The 13,936-nt window shown below is 36.3% G+C and overlaps 1 protein-coding gene across 3 annotated transcripts in view; it reads left to right on the top strand.

Annotated features, from left to right (window-relative positions):
- The window catches only part of KIAA1328 (KIAA1328 ortholog), a 343,953-nt gene that overhangs the window by 27,281 nt on the left and 302,736 nt on the right, over positions 1 to 13,936 (top strand). For all 3 annotated transcript variants that reach the window (XM_066246454.1, XM_066246456.1, XM_066246455.1), the window contains exon 5: positions 5,127 to 5,242. In XM_066246454.1, the coding sequence (XP_066102551.1) occupies positions 5,127 to 5,242 (116 nt within the window). The remainder of the gene's footprint in view (positions 1 to 5,126; positions 5,243 to 13,936) is intronic.

Raw genomic sequence — 13,936 nt, 5'->3', positions numbered from 1 at the left:
CTGATTATTATTCCATTGTGTAAATGTACCTTAGCTTTTTTTTTTTTTTTTTTTGTATTTTTCTAAAGTTGGAAACGGGGAGGCAGTCAGACAGACTCCCGCATGCGCCCGACTGGGATCCACCCGGCATGCCCACCAGGGAGCGATGCTCTGCCCATCTAGAGCATTGCTCTGTTGCGACCAGAATCATTCTATTTTTCTTGTATCTGTCCAATTTTCCCTGCACCATTTATTAAAGAGGCCGTCTTTACCCCACTGTATGTTCTTGCCTCCTTTGTCAAATATTAATTAACCATAAAGGTGTGGGTTTATTTCTGTACTCTCCATTCTGTTCCATTGAACTATATACCTGCTTTTTTGCCAATACCATGTTGTTTTGATTACTATGGCCTTGTGGTATAATTTAATATCAAGTATAGTTTGATATAGTTTGATAGTTCCAACCTCTTTTTTTGTCAAGATTGCTGAGGCGATTTGGGGGTCTTTCATGGTTTCATATAAATGTATGGGTTATTTGTTCTAAATCTGTGAGATATGACATTAATATTTTAATAGGAATTTGTTGAATCTGCAGGTTTCTCTGGGTAGTATGGACATTTTAATGATGTTAATTTTTTTCTGTCCATGAACATGGTATATGCATCTACCTATTTGTACCTTCCTCGGTTTCTTTCTTCATATCTTATAATTTTCTGAGTTCAGGTCTTTTACCTCCTTGGTTAAATTTATTCCTAGGAACCTTATTTTTTTGTTGTTGCTGCAGTAGTAAATGGGATTGTTTTCTTAATTTCTTTTTCTGATAGTTCATTATTGGTATATGAAAATGTTACCGATTTTTATTTAAATACTGTTTTTGTATCCTGCTGCTTTGTGGAATTAATTTATTAGATTTAGTGGTTTTTTGTAGGAGTTTTTAGGGTTTTCTGTATACAATATCATGGCACCTGCAAATAATGACAATTTTACATCCTGTAAATATGTGTGTTTAGTTTTGTTCCATTGATCTATATGTCTGTCCTTATGCCAGTACTGCATTGTCTTGATTGCTATAGTTTTTTAGTAAGTTTTGAAACTGGGAAATGTGAGTCCTCCATCTTTTGTAAGAATATTTTAGGTATGCTGGGTCCCTTTCATTTTCATCTGAATTTTAGGATTAGATCAGCTAGCCAGCTGAAATTTTTATAGAAGTTGAGTTGAATCTGAAGATCAGTGTGGGGAGTACTACCATCTTAAAAATATTAAGTCTTCTAATCATGAGCATGGAATGTCTTTGCATCTATTTAGGTCTTTAATTTATTTCAACAATGTTGTGTAATTTTATACAAGTCTTGCAGCTTCTGTTGAAATTATTTCTTTGTATTGTATTTCTCTTCATGCAAATGTAAATTTAATTGCATTTAAATGCAAATGTTTCTTTAATCTGGACGGGGGGTTGTTCACTACTAATGTGTAAACCTACAATTGACTTTTTTACATTGATCTTGTATCCTGAAATCTCAATTAACTCTTTTATTAGTTCTAATAGTTTTTAGATGGATTTTAGGTTTTTTATGTACAAACCATGTCCTGAAATAGAGATGGGTTTACTTCTTTCTTTAGAATTTAGATGCCTTTCATTTATTTTTTCTACATGATTGCCCTGACTAAAATTTCCAGTACAGTGTTGAAGTGATGAGAGCAGATATCCTTGTCTTGTTCATGATCTAAGAGTTAAAAATTCAGACTTTTAGCATTAAATATGGTATTAGATATGGGTTTTTCATAGTTGGCCTTTTTCAGGTTGAGAAACTTGCTTTTCCTTTCAATTTATTATTTTTTTAAAATTCTGAATTGTCACTGAATTTTTTTCAAATGCTTTTCTGTGTTCAATTAGATGATCATGTGGGTTTTGTCCTTTATTTTTTGGTATAGCATTATTAGATTAATTGATATTTGAGTGTTAAGCCAATGTTTCATTCCTGAAATAAATCCCATTTGGTTCATGATGTATAATCTTTTTTATGTTGCTGGATTCTGTTTGCTAGTATTTTGTTGAGGATTTTTGCATCTACATTCACTCAATATTGCTTCATAGTTCTTAGAGCCCTTTGACATAGGTTACTATGTCTGATTTCTTAGGAGCACCTGTGTTTCCTTAGACAGTACTTTCTATATAATAGCCAAATATTAAAATTTGTAGAGGACATTAAGATGATTCACTGAAGTAATATTTAATGATGAAAGCCATTCTTTTTTTTTTATCATGCATTTCCTTTTGCTTTAAAACAATATTTCTGTTTATTAGATGTCCTATGAAATCTGTTCCTTCCTTCTCCAAATCTTGCCCACTAAGTTGATATTCAGAAATTATAAAATGCAGCCAGCATATCCAACTTCCAAATGCAAGATACTAAGTAGTGGAGGAGATTTATCTGGTTGACCATTGGGTGATTGGGTGAACTGTAATACTCTTTGGGATAGAAGTTTGCTTCCTTGACCTTGTCTTTCATATTAGTGTATAAGTACCCTATCCTAGAGTATCTAGAAGAACTTTAGGGTGTGCAAAGCCACACAATAAATCTCTTTCTAGAACATTAGTTTTACTAAAAAATTTAGAATAGATGGGTGTGGGAAAACTTTTTTATATATTGCTCACAAAATTTAGGGGATATTTTATCACTCCATATTTATTTTGAAATATCCCCTAACTTTTGTGAGCAGTATAGTAAAACAAAATATGGTTGTATGGAGAAAAATATAAGATATCCAGGGATGTTTAAGCTAAACCCTAAGACTTCAAAGAAATTCAGTACTTTTAGCATAATTTTCAGCCCAACCACTCAACTCTAAGAGTATGAATTCTCTTTTCTTATTAGATAACTACGTTTTGTGGAACTTTTTGAGAAATTCTCTGAGGCGTTAAATAAATGCTAACAATCTCCCTTTATGAACAGGCTATTGTCCTCTTTGTAAATAATTAACAAACCAACTCTGGGAATATGCTCTTGTCAGTTTTAATTATTTTATTCTATTAGTCAAGTATTTCCCTTTCCTGCATTTAGCTTCTCGTTTTGTTAATTAACTTGTTGCTATACTGTAAATGAGATAGAGGATTAGATCTTTCTATGTTACTTTGTGATCTGAGAATGCTTTGAAGAAAAATGTAGATCATAATACCAGATATTTTCTCTTACATATACCTTATGGGAAATATTGAACATAAATTAAACAAGAAAACAGATTTCATAGTGGATAGCAAATCTTGAGGTTGTTTTATTGGCAAGTCCTCTGCATTTAGAGGCTGTATTAATGTACTTGTTCATATTAACTATGCTAATAGGCCAGAGAGAAGCCATGCATATCTTTAGATAGGCCTATGGAAGAAGGGTTGCACTTTGTACATACCACAGTTTGTTAATTTTATAGCCTTCCAGAGCATAATAATTGCAAAAGGGTGGTCTAATCATAACAGCCTAACAGAAAAGATTTTTAAAAAAATTTGGTTAAATAGTGTAGTGATAAATTTTTTAAACATACTCCAGAAACTAAATTTAAAAAAGAGTAATTTTTCTGGATAGAATACTTAAAGTTTTGTGAAAAACTCACTCTAGACCCTTGCGTTATGGAATGTATGTACAAACATTTTTGTCCTCAATGATTTTTAGATTTTTTATGGATCTCTTTCAGGTTGAACAAAAGGAATAAGTAAACGTTGGAGTATGCCTGTATGTTCTGACCTGGCAGGCTCCAAGGATAAGCTCTGTGTCTAGTTTAATGTTAAGGTAAATCTGGCAATCTACAAGGGAGGCAGGACTATCTGAGACTAGATTATAAATCCTCTTCTTATAAGTATATTTGTTCTTTGTTTTGTTGTCTGGGTTCCTTTTAATTATATCTGTTTTAGAGATCTTAGGAAAAGGGCCTGTCCCATTCATGGGCCTAATATTATGCTAACCATAAATCATAGGGTTGATGAAATGATTTGAATGTCAAAATGAGCAAGAGGAAATAAACCTATTTTTGAACACTACTGTGTGCCATGCATTTCACACAAATCATTTAAAAGCAAGTTCAGTCAACTTTTGAACATTCAAAAATTCTAATATTCATTGTTATATCATTGATTTTAATATCTCCACCAGGAGGCTAGCAAGAAAGAAAAAGCTTTAGAGTTCACGTTATTCAGAAATTGTGCTAGTAGAGGAGGGTTCTGGGAGAAAGTAAATTTAGGAGTGCAAAGGAAAGGTGTGGATTCCCTGTGGATCTTACTTGCGCACGTTCCTGTGTGATCCTGTTGGGTAAGTGTGTTATACTCTCTTTGGAGAAACAAGCTCCAGTAACAGAAATTCAGGGTTTATATCTTGTGCACAGAATAACATGTCATTTTACGAGAAGTTTTAATGTTGTTACTGTTTAGTTGTTTTTGTGGAGTTTTTTAAAGATTTTTTTCTTCTTCTGTGTTCTTGTTAGGAGCCACCCATTTTTTGGTAGGGTTGAGTTGGAATACTTTTCAGAATTAGGCATTAAAGAATCAAGATATTTTGGTTGGTGTTTTTAACTTTCAAATCCTTTTTGAACTAAGAATAAATGTAGTGTAAACTTTTTTATGTTAATGTTGTGTTTTTATTCTAGTCTGGTTATTTATATGCTGCTGAAGAATGCAGTGTATCAGCACCAGAAAAAAGAGTGAAATTGTCAGTGGATGAGTAGTGAAATGTTTAAGTTATTCGTGTTGTTTATGTTATTGATAGGGTTTAAATAAGAGTAACACCATATAGAAATCAAAATAAATTGTGCCTATTTTGATAATGAAGAAATGAAACCTAATGTTTTAAAAATTAGGTATTTTTTTGTCCTAGATTATAATTAGGAACCTATGTCTTATGTTGGACTTCCCATATTTAAGATACATCTGATGGTTGGAAACATTCATGGTGTTTAACTTACATGCATATTCTATGGCAAAGGTATCAAAGATTGCCTAAAAAAAGGTTAGTTAAAAAAATACATAGAGTAATCCTGAAGAGACTGGGGAAAGAGGTAAGCTTACCTCTGGAAGAAGTCTAGATTTGGTAAACTGCAGCTGTAAACACACATTCAATTTTATTCTCATAGGCATTTTCTTTTCATTTTTAAATTTCTTTCAGAGTAAGTGAGGAAAAGGAAGTGACAGAAGAACGACTCAAGGCTGAGCAGGAATCATTTGAGAAGAAGATCAAGCAGTTGGAAGAACAGAATGAGCTGATCATCAAAGAAAGGGAAGATATCCTTTTTGAAAGTTCTCTTTTTTTTAATGTGCAGGAAGTTTGACCTTTTCGTGAGGGAAATGTAAACTCCAGAGGAATAACTGTTCTAATTTATAACAGGGAGTAAGTCTGCATGGGCTGCTATTTCTAGGCAATCAGGATGACACTTAACAGCATGTGCTCTTGCCTCCTTTGTGCCTGATACAGCCACCCAGCTGTTCTGATGCTGCTGTTACACTGCACAGCGCATATTTGTCAACTAGAAGAGAAAATCAGGAGTTTAGGCATTAACACGTAGTGTTGGAACTTGATTAAATTCTGTTCCACTGCTCTAATTGAGTGGAACAACACCTCTTTGTATTTGGTATTCTTTCTAGCCAAACCTTTGGCAGTCCTAAGTAATTCTAGTCTGAAATCATAAAATATTTTAAAAATCTGTGTGATTTGTAGATATTGTAATAGCTAAGTTACACTGCAGCATAATGCCACCAAATCATTCTCATGGAACAGAAGACTGTTGGGATTGTAACTAGGGGTGTGTGTGTTTGTGAGAGTGTGTGTGTGTGTGTGTGTGTGTGGTGTGTGTATTCATGCAGTCATGTGCCATATAACGTTTCAGTCAATAATATACTTATTGTACAAACGTGGCCCCATAAGATTATAATGGGGCTGAAAAAATTTCTGTCATCTAGTGATGAGTCTTAATATCATAGTGGAAAGCATTACTCATGTGTTTGTGGTGATACTGGTGCAGACAGATCTACTGTGCTTCTAGTCGTATAAAGGATACCACAGTGGTTTTCAAACTCTTATACTTGGGGACCAGTGAAAATAGAATTATTTCAGGGACAGAAATAAAGACCATAAATAGTATTTTGTGCATTATCTTTTAGTCATAATACTATAAAATGAACATTCTCTAAAATAACCAGATGAACATTAAAAAGATATATTTTTAATAGAATACAATAGAAATTTCTAGGAGCAATATTTAATTCAAATTAAGCTAGTCTGAAATCTGCTTTTGCTTCTTTCCAAGAACACTTGATAATCGAGGCTGCAGTTTTGTTTCTGAGAGACTGACAAGGCGCTGCATTGACATCCACTCGTTTCTCTGTTTGGTTTTTATTAGTGATGGGGCCAAAAAGTCTTCTCACACAAGTAGGTAGTAGAAAATAAGATTAAAAATTAAATAGTTTTGTAACTAAGAAATTGATATTATTCTTCCAGTGATATCCAACATTGTGACAGTGCTTGCATTTTTGTTTGGACACCAGAGTGACTTCAGAAGATAAATCTGTTTTTCTTTCTCACAGTGATTAAAGGAGAAGGAGTTGATATCTTCCATGAATGGGTTATTGGTCCAGAGGTTACCTTTAAAGATATCCTCGTTTTCAGGGTATTAATGGCCAAAGTTTTGAACTAATGCTCTTAAATGTTGATTTATATTAAATATGAATTTCCAGCTGATGTTTGCAGCAATCAAAAAGTCTTGGAAAAGTAGAAATATTTCTATATCTTCCTGTATGTAACTTTCTGAAAGAAGTTGTTTCTTTTTGAATGAATACATCTTATTTCTTAATGTAAAAATTTTGTGTTAAATCCCTGAAGAGAAATAGTTTGTTGAAGAGGCTAAATGTATCTACCATATATGCAAGCTTAGTCATCCGTTCTTTATCCAACAGAAGCTCTACTAAAACAGAGTTTCACTCTGGCAGACACTGTTTCACTTCTCTCTGCTGGAAAAGGCATGAAGAACCCTTCCTCTTGAAGACCACCTCACTTCCTTGTAGAGAAGGAGATGTTAGTGTTGTGCATCCACGCTTTCATACAGTGTCGTGAACAGTCTGGAGTTCAAACCTCATCTGCAAATATCATTAATGATCTTCACTGTGTCGTTCATCACTGTGTTCAATTCAGGGGAAAGTTTTTTTGCAACTAAATGCTGCTGAGGAACCATGAACAACATTTCTGGATGTGCAGCGTCCTTTATTTTCGCAGCTACCCCTGAGCGATGTCCAGTCATGCTCATAGAACCGTCCATACACACTCTGATACACTTTCCCCAGTTTAAACCATCACCTTGAAAGTATTCATTAAAGCATTAATACCATCTAATTTGTGTAAGTGTACTCTATGTTTGCACAATGACAAAATCACCTAATGATGCATTTCTTTGAATATATCCCCAAGTGGTACATGACTGTGTATGTGTGTGTGTATGTAATTTTATATATAAATATAATTTTAAGAAAGTAAAATAAGAACTGGTGCTTTAACTTAAGAATTGTATTTAAGGAAGATGTGAGTAAAATAAACATTTCTGAAATTTCTTTTGACTGGATAGGATTAGTTATTCTTGCGTGTTCTTTTGCAGTGGCATTAATATAAAGAGAAGTGACTGTCAGCAGTTAGTGTGGTGGATCTGCCAGATAAACCAGGATGCTTGAGAAATCCTATGTCCTTGTTGTCGGTATCACCATTAACTTGATTGTTAGTAATTACAGAGGTTCTTCAGGTGTCAAAAATGATCACGTACTAAGAGTAACTATACCGTTCTGAATACCAGAAAAATAGAAGCATAAAGTTAAATTAATCAGCTTGGAAAAAACCACAAAATTATAACTATAAAAATGAGTTATAAATTTATATTTTTCAAAAAGTGGGAGTACATGATTGGAAATTAATATAATCAGAATTATTAGATTTGATTGACTGAGTAGAACATTCATAAGGCTTATTGGCCCCACAATTGTAAAGGAGTACTTTTTCAATCAATTTTTTATTCTAGATCTCTTTTGCATTTGAATATTTTCTTGGGCCTTCATTGGCTTTATTGCCTAGGTTGTCAACTCTTTTGTGGTTCTCATCTGCTACATTTCTCTCTAGGTTAAAATAGTGCTGGGTAGTCAAAATTCACAACAAACTGTTCAACCAGTTTGGGCTTTCACTTCTCACAAGGAGTAGTATCTCAGTACCCCTAACACTTTCATCAAAGGTAGGTTACGAATGCTTTTATTTGTAGCAAAAATTTGCTTTTCGGGTTCTGTTCTTTCACATGAAACAACTCTGGAGCCTGACCAGGTGGTGGCACAGTGGACAGAGCGTCGGACTGGCATGCCGAGGACCCAGGTTTGAGACCCCGAGATTGCCAGCTTGAGCGCGGCCTCATCTGGTTTGAGCAAAAGCTCACCAGCTTGGACCCAAGGTCGCTGGCTCAAGCAAGGGGTTACTCACTCTGCTGAAGGCCCGCAGTCAAGGCACATATGAGAAAGCAATCAATGAATAATTAAGGTGTTGCAATGCACAACGAAAAACTAATGATTGATGCTTCTCATCTATCTCCATTCCTGTCTGTCTGTCCCTGTCTATCCCTCTCTCTGACTCTCTGTCTCTGTAAAAAAAAACCAACCCAACTCTGGAGATAAATGGCGTCTAGCATTGGTTCACTGGCTTAGTTTTTAGTGCTGGTCGTCTACAGTTCCCTTAGCTGCTTCTAGTAGTTCCACGATGCCAGGGTGCAAAACACTGGCTCCAGTTCCAGGTATCACGTTCACATTAAGGTAGGAGGAAAGGGGGGGGGGGGATATTCTGGCAGTTGGGAGTCCTTGGCAGAGTGGGGCCTTGTTTATCTGGTGATACGCTTAACAAAGATGGATGGCTAGCTGGAAAAGCAGAATCTGATTCTGGTGAGCTATTGTATTTAGCACTCTCTGGGTCACCAGTAGTTAGTGCTGAAGCAGTCTAAAATCAGCGTGGCTATGAATGGTTTCTTCTGTTTCAGCTAAATACTAACATACCCCAGGACTCAGTGGTCGGCAAACGGAGGCTTGCGAGCCACAGGCAGCTCTTTGGCCCCTTGAGTGTGGCTCTTCCACAAAATACCACGTGCAGGTGCTACCTCGATAAGGAATGTACCTACCTATATAGTTTAAGTTTAAAAAAATTGGCTTTCAAAAGAAATTTCAATCGTTGTACTGTTGATATTTGGCTCTGTTGACAAATGAGTTTGCCGACCACTGCCCCAGGTGATTGTAGTGACACAGTTTTTCCTATTTTCCCCATGACTTAGCTCAGGGGCCAGCAAACTATTTTCATGGGCCAAATTCACTAGGGTGCCAGCTAAATCTAGCCCATTCATTCATTTATGTATGGTCTACGGCTGCTTTTGCACTGCAGCTGCAAGTCTAGTAGTTGCAACAAAGGCCCTGTGGCCTGCATAACCTACAGTATTTGCTATATCTAGCTGTCACAGTAAGTTTGCTGACCCCATCTATCTTACATGCTAAAAGGAAAGAAAAAGGCATGCAAATAAAGCCAAAGATTTGGACATGTGGTATAGGTAGGCCTATTTTCATGTGGTTTGAAGGGATTTGACGTTAGCCTTTTGTATTATTGTGAATGAAGATGGTAGTAAATGTTAGACCATTATCAGTAATTGAAATGGTTTAGTTAACGTAATTGGTTTAAGACTTTTTTGAAACAAAAGATAGGCGGTATTTGTGGAACTTGTCAAAGAAAACTAACACCTATGGTTTTTATGACAAGTAAACTGCTCATGTACAAATCTCTTTTACCAGTGTAAAACTGTCAAATATTAACTTACATGATTTTGCAGTACATAAAACTATAAAACTTAAAAACATAAAACAAGGTTATAATGTAAAACAATGTAATTTTAACAATGTAATTTTAACTACATGATAGGTAAATGTACCTATCATGCATACATGACTCAGACTTTTTAATATACATGAAATCAGATAATTTTAGATCATTTTTTAATGTCTCTTTCTGTGGGAGTAACTGTATGAATCCTGATTTTGGGCACTTTAAAGATGTGTTATGCTAAATTTATGGAGTTTTATTTTAAAAGTTCTTATAACTTACTGATCAACTATACAAATGCAGAATGGTCCCTTAGTAAAAAAAAATGAGGAAAGACATTTTACGTTTGCATTTGGATCAGGCTTTTTTAAAAATTATTTTTTATTAAATTTAATTCAGTGACATTGATAAATCAGGGTACATATGTTGAGAGAAAAATCTCCAAATTATTTTGACATTGGATTATGCTGTATACCCCTCACCCAAAGTCAAATTGTCTTCCGTCACCTTCTATCTGGTTTTCTTTGTGCTCCTCCCCTCCCCCTACCCCTTCTCTCCTTTTTCACCCCATCCCTCCCTCCCCCCCCACCCCCAATACCATCACATTCTTGTTCATGTCTCTGAGTCTCATTTTTATGTCCCATCTATGTATGGATTCATATAGTTCTTAGTTTTTTCTGATTTACTTATTTCACTCCGTATAATGTTATCAAGGTCCATCCATGTTATTGTAAATGATCCGATGTCATTATTTCTTATGGCTGAGTAGTATTTCATAGTATATATGTACCAAAGCTTTTTAGTCCACTCGTCCTCTGACGGACACTTGGGCTGTTTCCAGATCTTTGCTATTGTGAACAATGCTGCCACAAACATGGGGGTGCATTCCTCCTTTTGGAGCAGTTCTATGGTGTTCTTGGTGTATATTCCTAAAAGTGGGATAGCTGGGTCAAAAGGCGTTCGATTTTTAATTTTTTGAGGAATCTCCATACTGTTTTCCACAGTGGCTGCACCAGTCTGCATTCCCACCAGCAGTGCAGGAGGGTTCCCTTTTGTCCACATCCTTGCCAGCACTTATTCTGTGTTGTTTTGTTGATGAGCACCATTCCGACTGGTGTGAGGTGATATCTCATTGTGGTTTTAATTTGCATTTCTCTAATGATTAGTGACCTTGAGCATTTTTTCATATGCCTATTGGCCATCTGTATGTCTTTTTTGGAGAAGTGTCTATTCACTTCTTTTTCCCACTTTTGATTGGATTGTTTGTCTTCCTGGTGTTGAGATTTACAAGTTCTTTATAAATTTTGGTTATTAACCCCTTATCAGATGTATTGTCAAATATGTTATCTCATTGTGTAGTTTGTCTTTTTATTCTGTTCTTATTGTCTTTGGCTGTGCAAAAGCTTTTTAGTTTGATATAGTCCCATTTGTTTATCCTGTCTTTTATTTCACTTCCCCGTGGAGATAAATCAGCAAATATATTGCTTCGAGAGATGTCGGAGAGCTTACTGCCTATGTTTTCTTCTAAGATGCTTATGGTTTCACGGCTTACATTTAAGTCTTTTATCAATTTTGAGTTTATTTTTGTGAATGGTGTAAGTTGGTGGTCTAGTTTCATTTTTTAGCAGGTAGCTGTCCAATTTTCCCAACCCCATTTGTTAAAGAGGCTGTCTTTACTCCATTGTATTTCCTTACCTCCTTTGTCAAATATCAGTTGTCCATAGAGCTGTGGGTTTATTTCTGGGTTCTCTGTTCTGTTCCATTGATCTATATGCCTGTTCTTATGCCAGTACCAGGCTGTTTTGAGTACAATGGCCTTGTAGTATAACTTGATATCAGGAAGTGTGATACCTCCCACTTTATTCTTCTTTTTTAAGATTGCTGAGGCTATTCATGTTCTTTTTTGGTTCCATATATTAATAAATTTTTTGAATATGTGATCTATATCTTTGAAGTATGTCATTGGTATTTTAATTGATATTGCATTGAATTTATAGATTGCTTTGGATAATATAGACATTTTAATGATGTTTATTCTTCCTAACCATGAGCACAAAATATGCTTCCACTTGTTTGTATGAAATGGAGAAATTCCTTGAAACACACAATCTTCCAAAAACCAATATGGAAGAATCAGAAAACCTAAACAGACCGATTACACCAAATGAGATTGAAACGGTTATCAAAAAACTCTCAACAAAGAAAAGTCTGGGGCCTGATGGCTTCACAAGTGAATTCTACCAAATATTCAAAGAAGAACTAACTCCTATCCTTCTCCAGCTATTTCAAAAAATTCAAGAGGAAGGAAGACTTCCAAGCTCCTTTTATGAGGCAAGCATAATCCTGATTCCAAAACCAGGCAAAGATAACACAAGCAAAGGATATTATAGGCCAATATTTCTGATAAATATAGATGCTAAAATCCTCAACAAAATATTAGCAAACTGGATCCAACAATATATTGAAAAAATCATACACCATGATCAAGTGGGATTTATTCTGGGGAGGCAAGGCTGGTACAATATTTGTAAATAAATCAATGTGATTCATCACATAAAAAAAAGGAGAAAAACCACATGATAATTTCAATAGATGCAGAAAAAGCATTTGATAAAATCCAGCACCCGTTCATGATCAAAACTCTCAGCAAAGTGGGAATACAGGGAACATACCTCAACATGATAAAGGCCATCTATGACAAACCCACAGCCAACATCATACTCAATGGGCAAAAATTAAAAGCAATCCCCCTAAGATCAGGAACAAGGCAGGGGTGCCCCCTTTCACCACTCTTATTCAACATAGTCCTGGAAGTCCTAGCCACAGCAATCAGACAAGAAGAAATAAAAGGCATCCAAATTGGAGAAGAAGAAGTAAAACTATCATTATTTGCAGATGATATGATATTGTATATAGAAAACCCTGAAGTCTGTCAGAAAACTACTTGACCTGATAAATGAATTCAGCAAAGTGGCAAGATATAAAATTAATACTCAGAAATCAGAGGCATTTTTATATGCCAACAATGAACAGTCAGAAAGAGAAATTAAGGAAACAATCGCCTTCACTATTACAACCCAAAAAATAAAGTACCTAGAGTAAATTTAACCAAGGAGACTAAAGACTTGTACTCGGAAAATTATAAAGCATTGATAAAAGAAATCAAGGAAGACACAAACAAGTGGATCAGGGTTTTGAAGGATTTGTTTTTGTTTATTTGTTTTTGAGAGAGAGAGAGAGAGACAGGGAGAGAGATGAGAAGCAGCAATTCTTTGTTGTGGCGCCTTAGTTGTTCATTGATTGCCTTCTCATATGTTCCTTGATGGGGGCTTCAGCAGAGCCAGTGACCCCTTGCTCAAGTCAGCAACCTTGGGCTCAAGCCAGTAACCTTTGGGCTCAAGCCAGCGACCTCTGGGTTCAAGCCAGCAACCATGGGATCTTGTCTATTATCCCATGCTCAAGCCAATGACCCTGCGCTCAAGCTGGGGACCTGGGGGTTTCAAGCCTGGATCCTCTGCGTCCCTGGCTGACGCTCTATCCACTGTGCCACCACCTGGTCAGGCTTGAAGGATTTGTTCTTATAGAAATAGAGAAGTAAGGCCCTGGCCGGTTGGCTCAGCGGTAGAGCGTCGGCCTGGCGTGTGGGGGACCCGGGTTCGATTCCCGGCCAGGGCACACAGGAGAAGCACCCATTTGCTTCTCCACCCCCCCTTCTTCCTCTCTGTCTCTCTCTTACCCTCCCGCAGCCAAGGCTCCATTGGAGCAAAGATGGCCCGGGCGCTGGGGATGGCTCCTTGGCCTCTGCCCCAGGCGCTAGAGTGTCTCTGGTCGCGGCAGAGCGACGCCCCAGAGGGGCAGAGCCTCGCCCCTGGTGGGCGTGCTGGGTGGATCCCGGTCAGGCGCATGTGGGAGTCTGTCTGACTGTCTCTCCCCATTTCCAGCTTCAGAAAAATACAAAAAAAAAAAGAGAAAGAAATAGAGAAGTACTACTAAAACAGAAAAATTCTTAGTAATTTTCCATCTTTGAACAAAGAAAATTTATTTTCTGAGAATTTAATATGTAAATGACTATGCCATTTACAAAGTCAAGCAGTCTGCTAAAC

Source organism: Saccopteryx bilineata, chromosome 11 (assembly GCF_036850765.1).
Source record: "Saccopteryx bilineata isolate mSacBil1 chromosome 11, mSacBil1_pri_phased_curated, whole genome shotgun sequence".
NCBI classification, from domain to species: domain Eukaryota; kingdom Metazoa; phylum Chordata; class Mammalia; order Chiroptera; family Emballonuridae; genus Saccopteryx; species Saccopteryx bilineata.
Note: the sequence above shows the minus strand (reverse complement) of the source record. Positions and strands in the feature narration are given on the sequence as shown.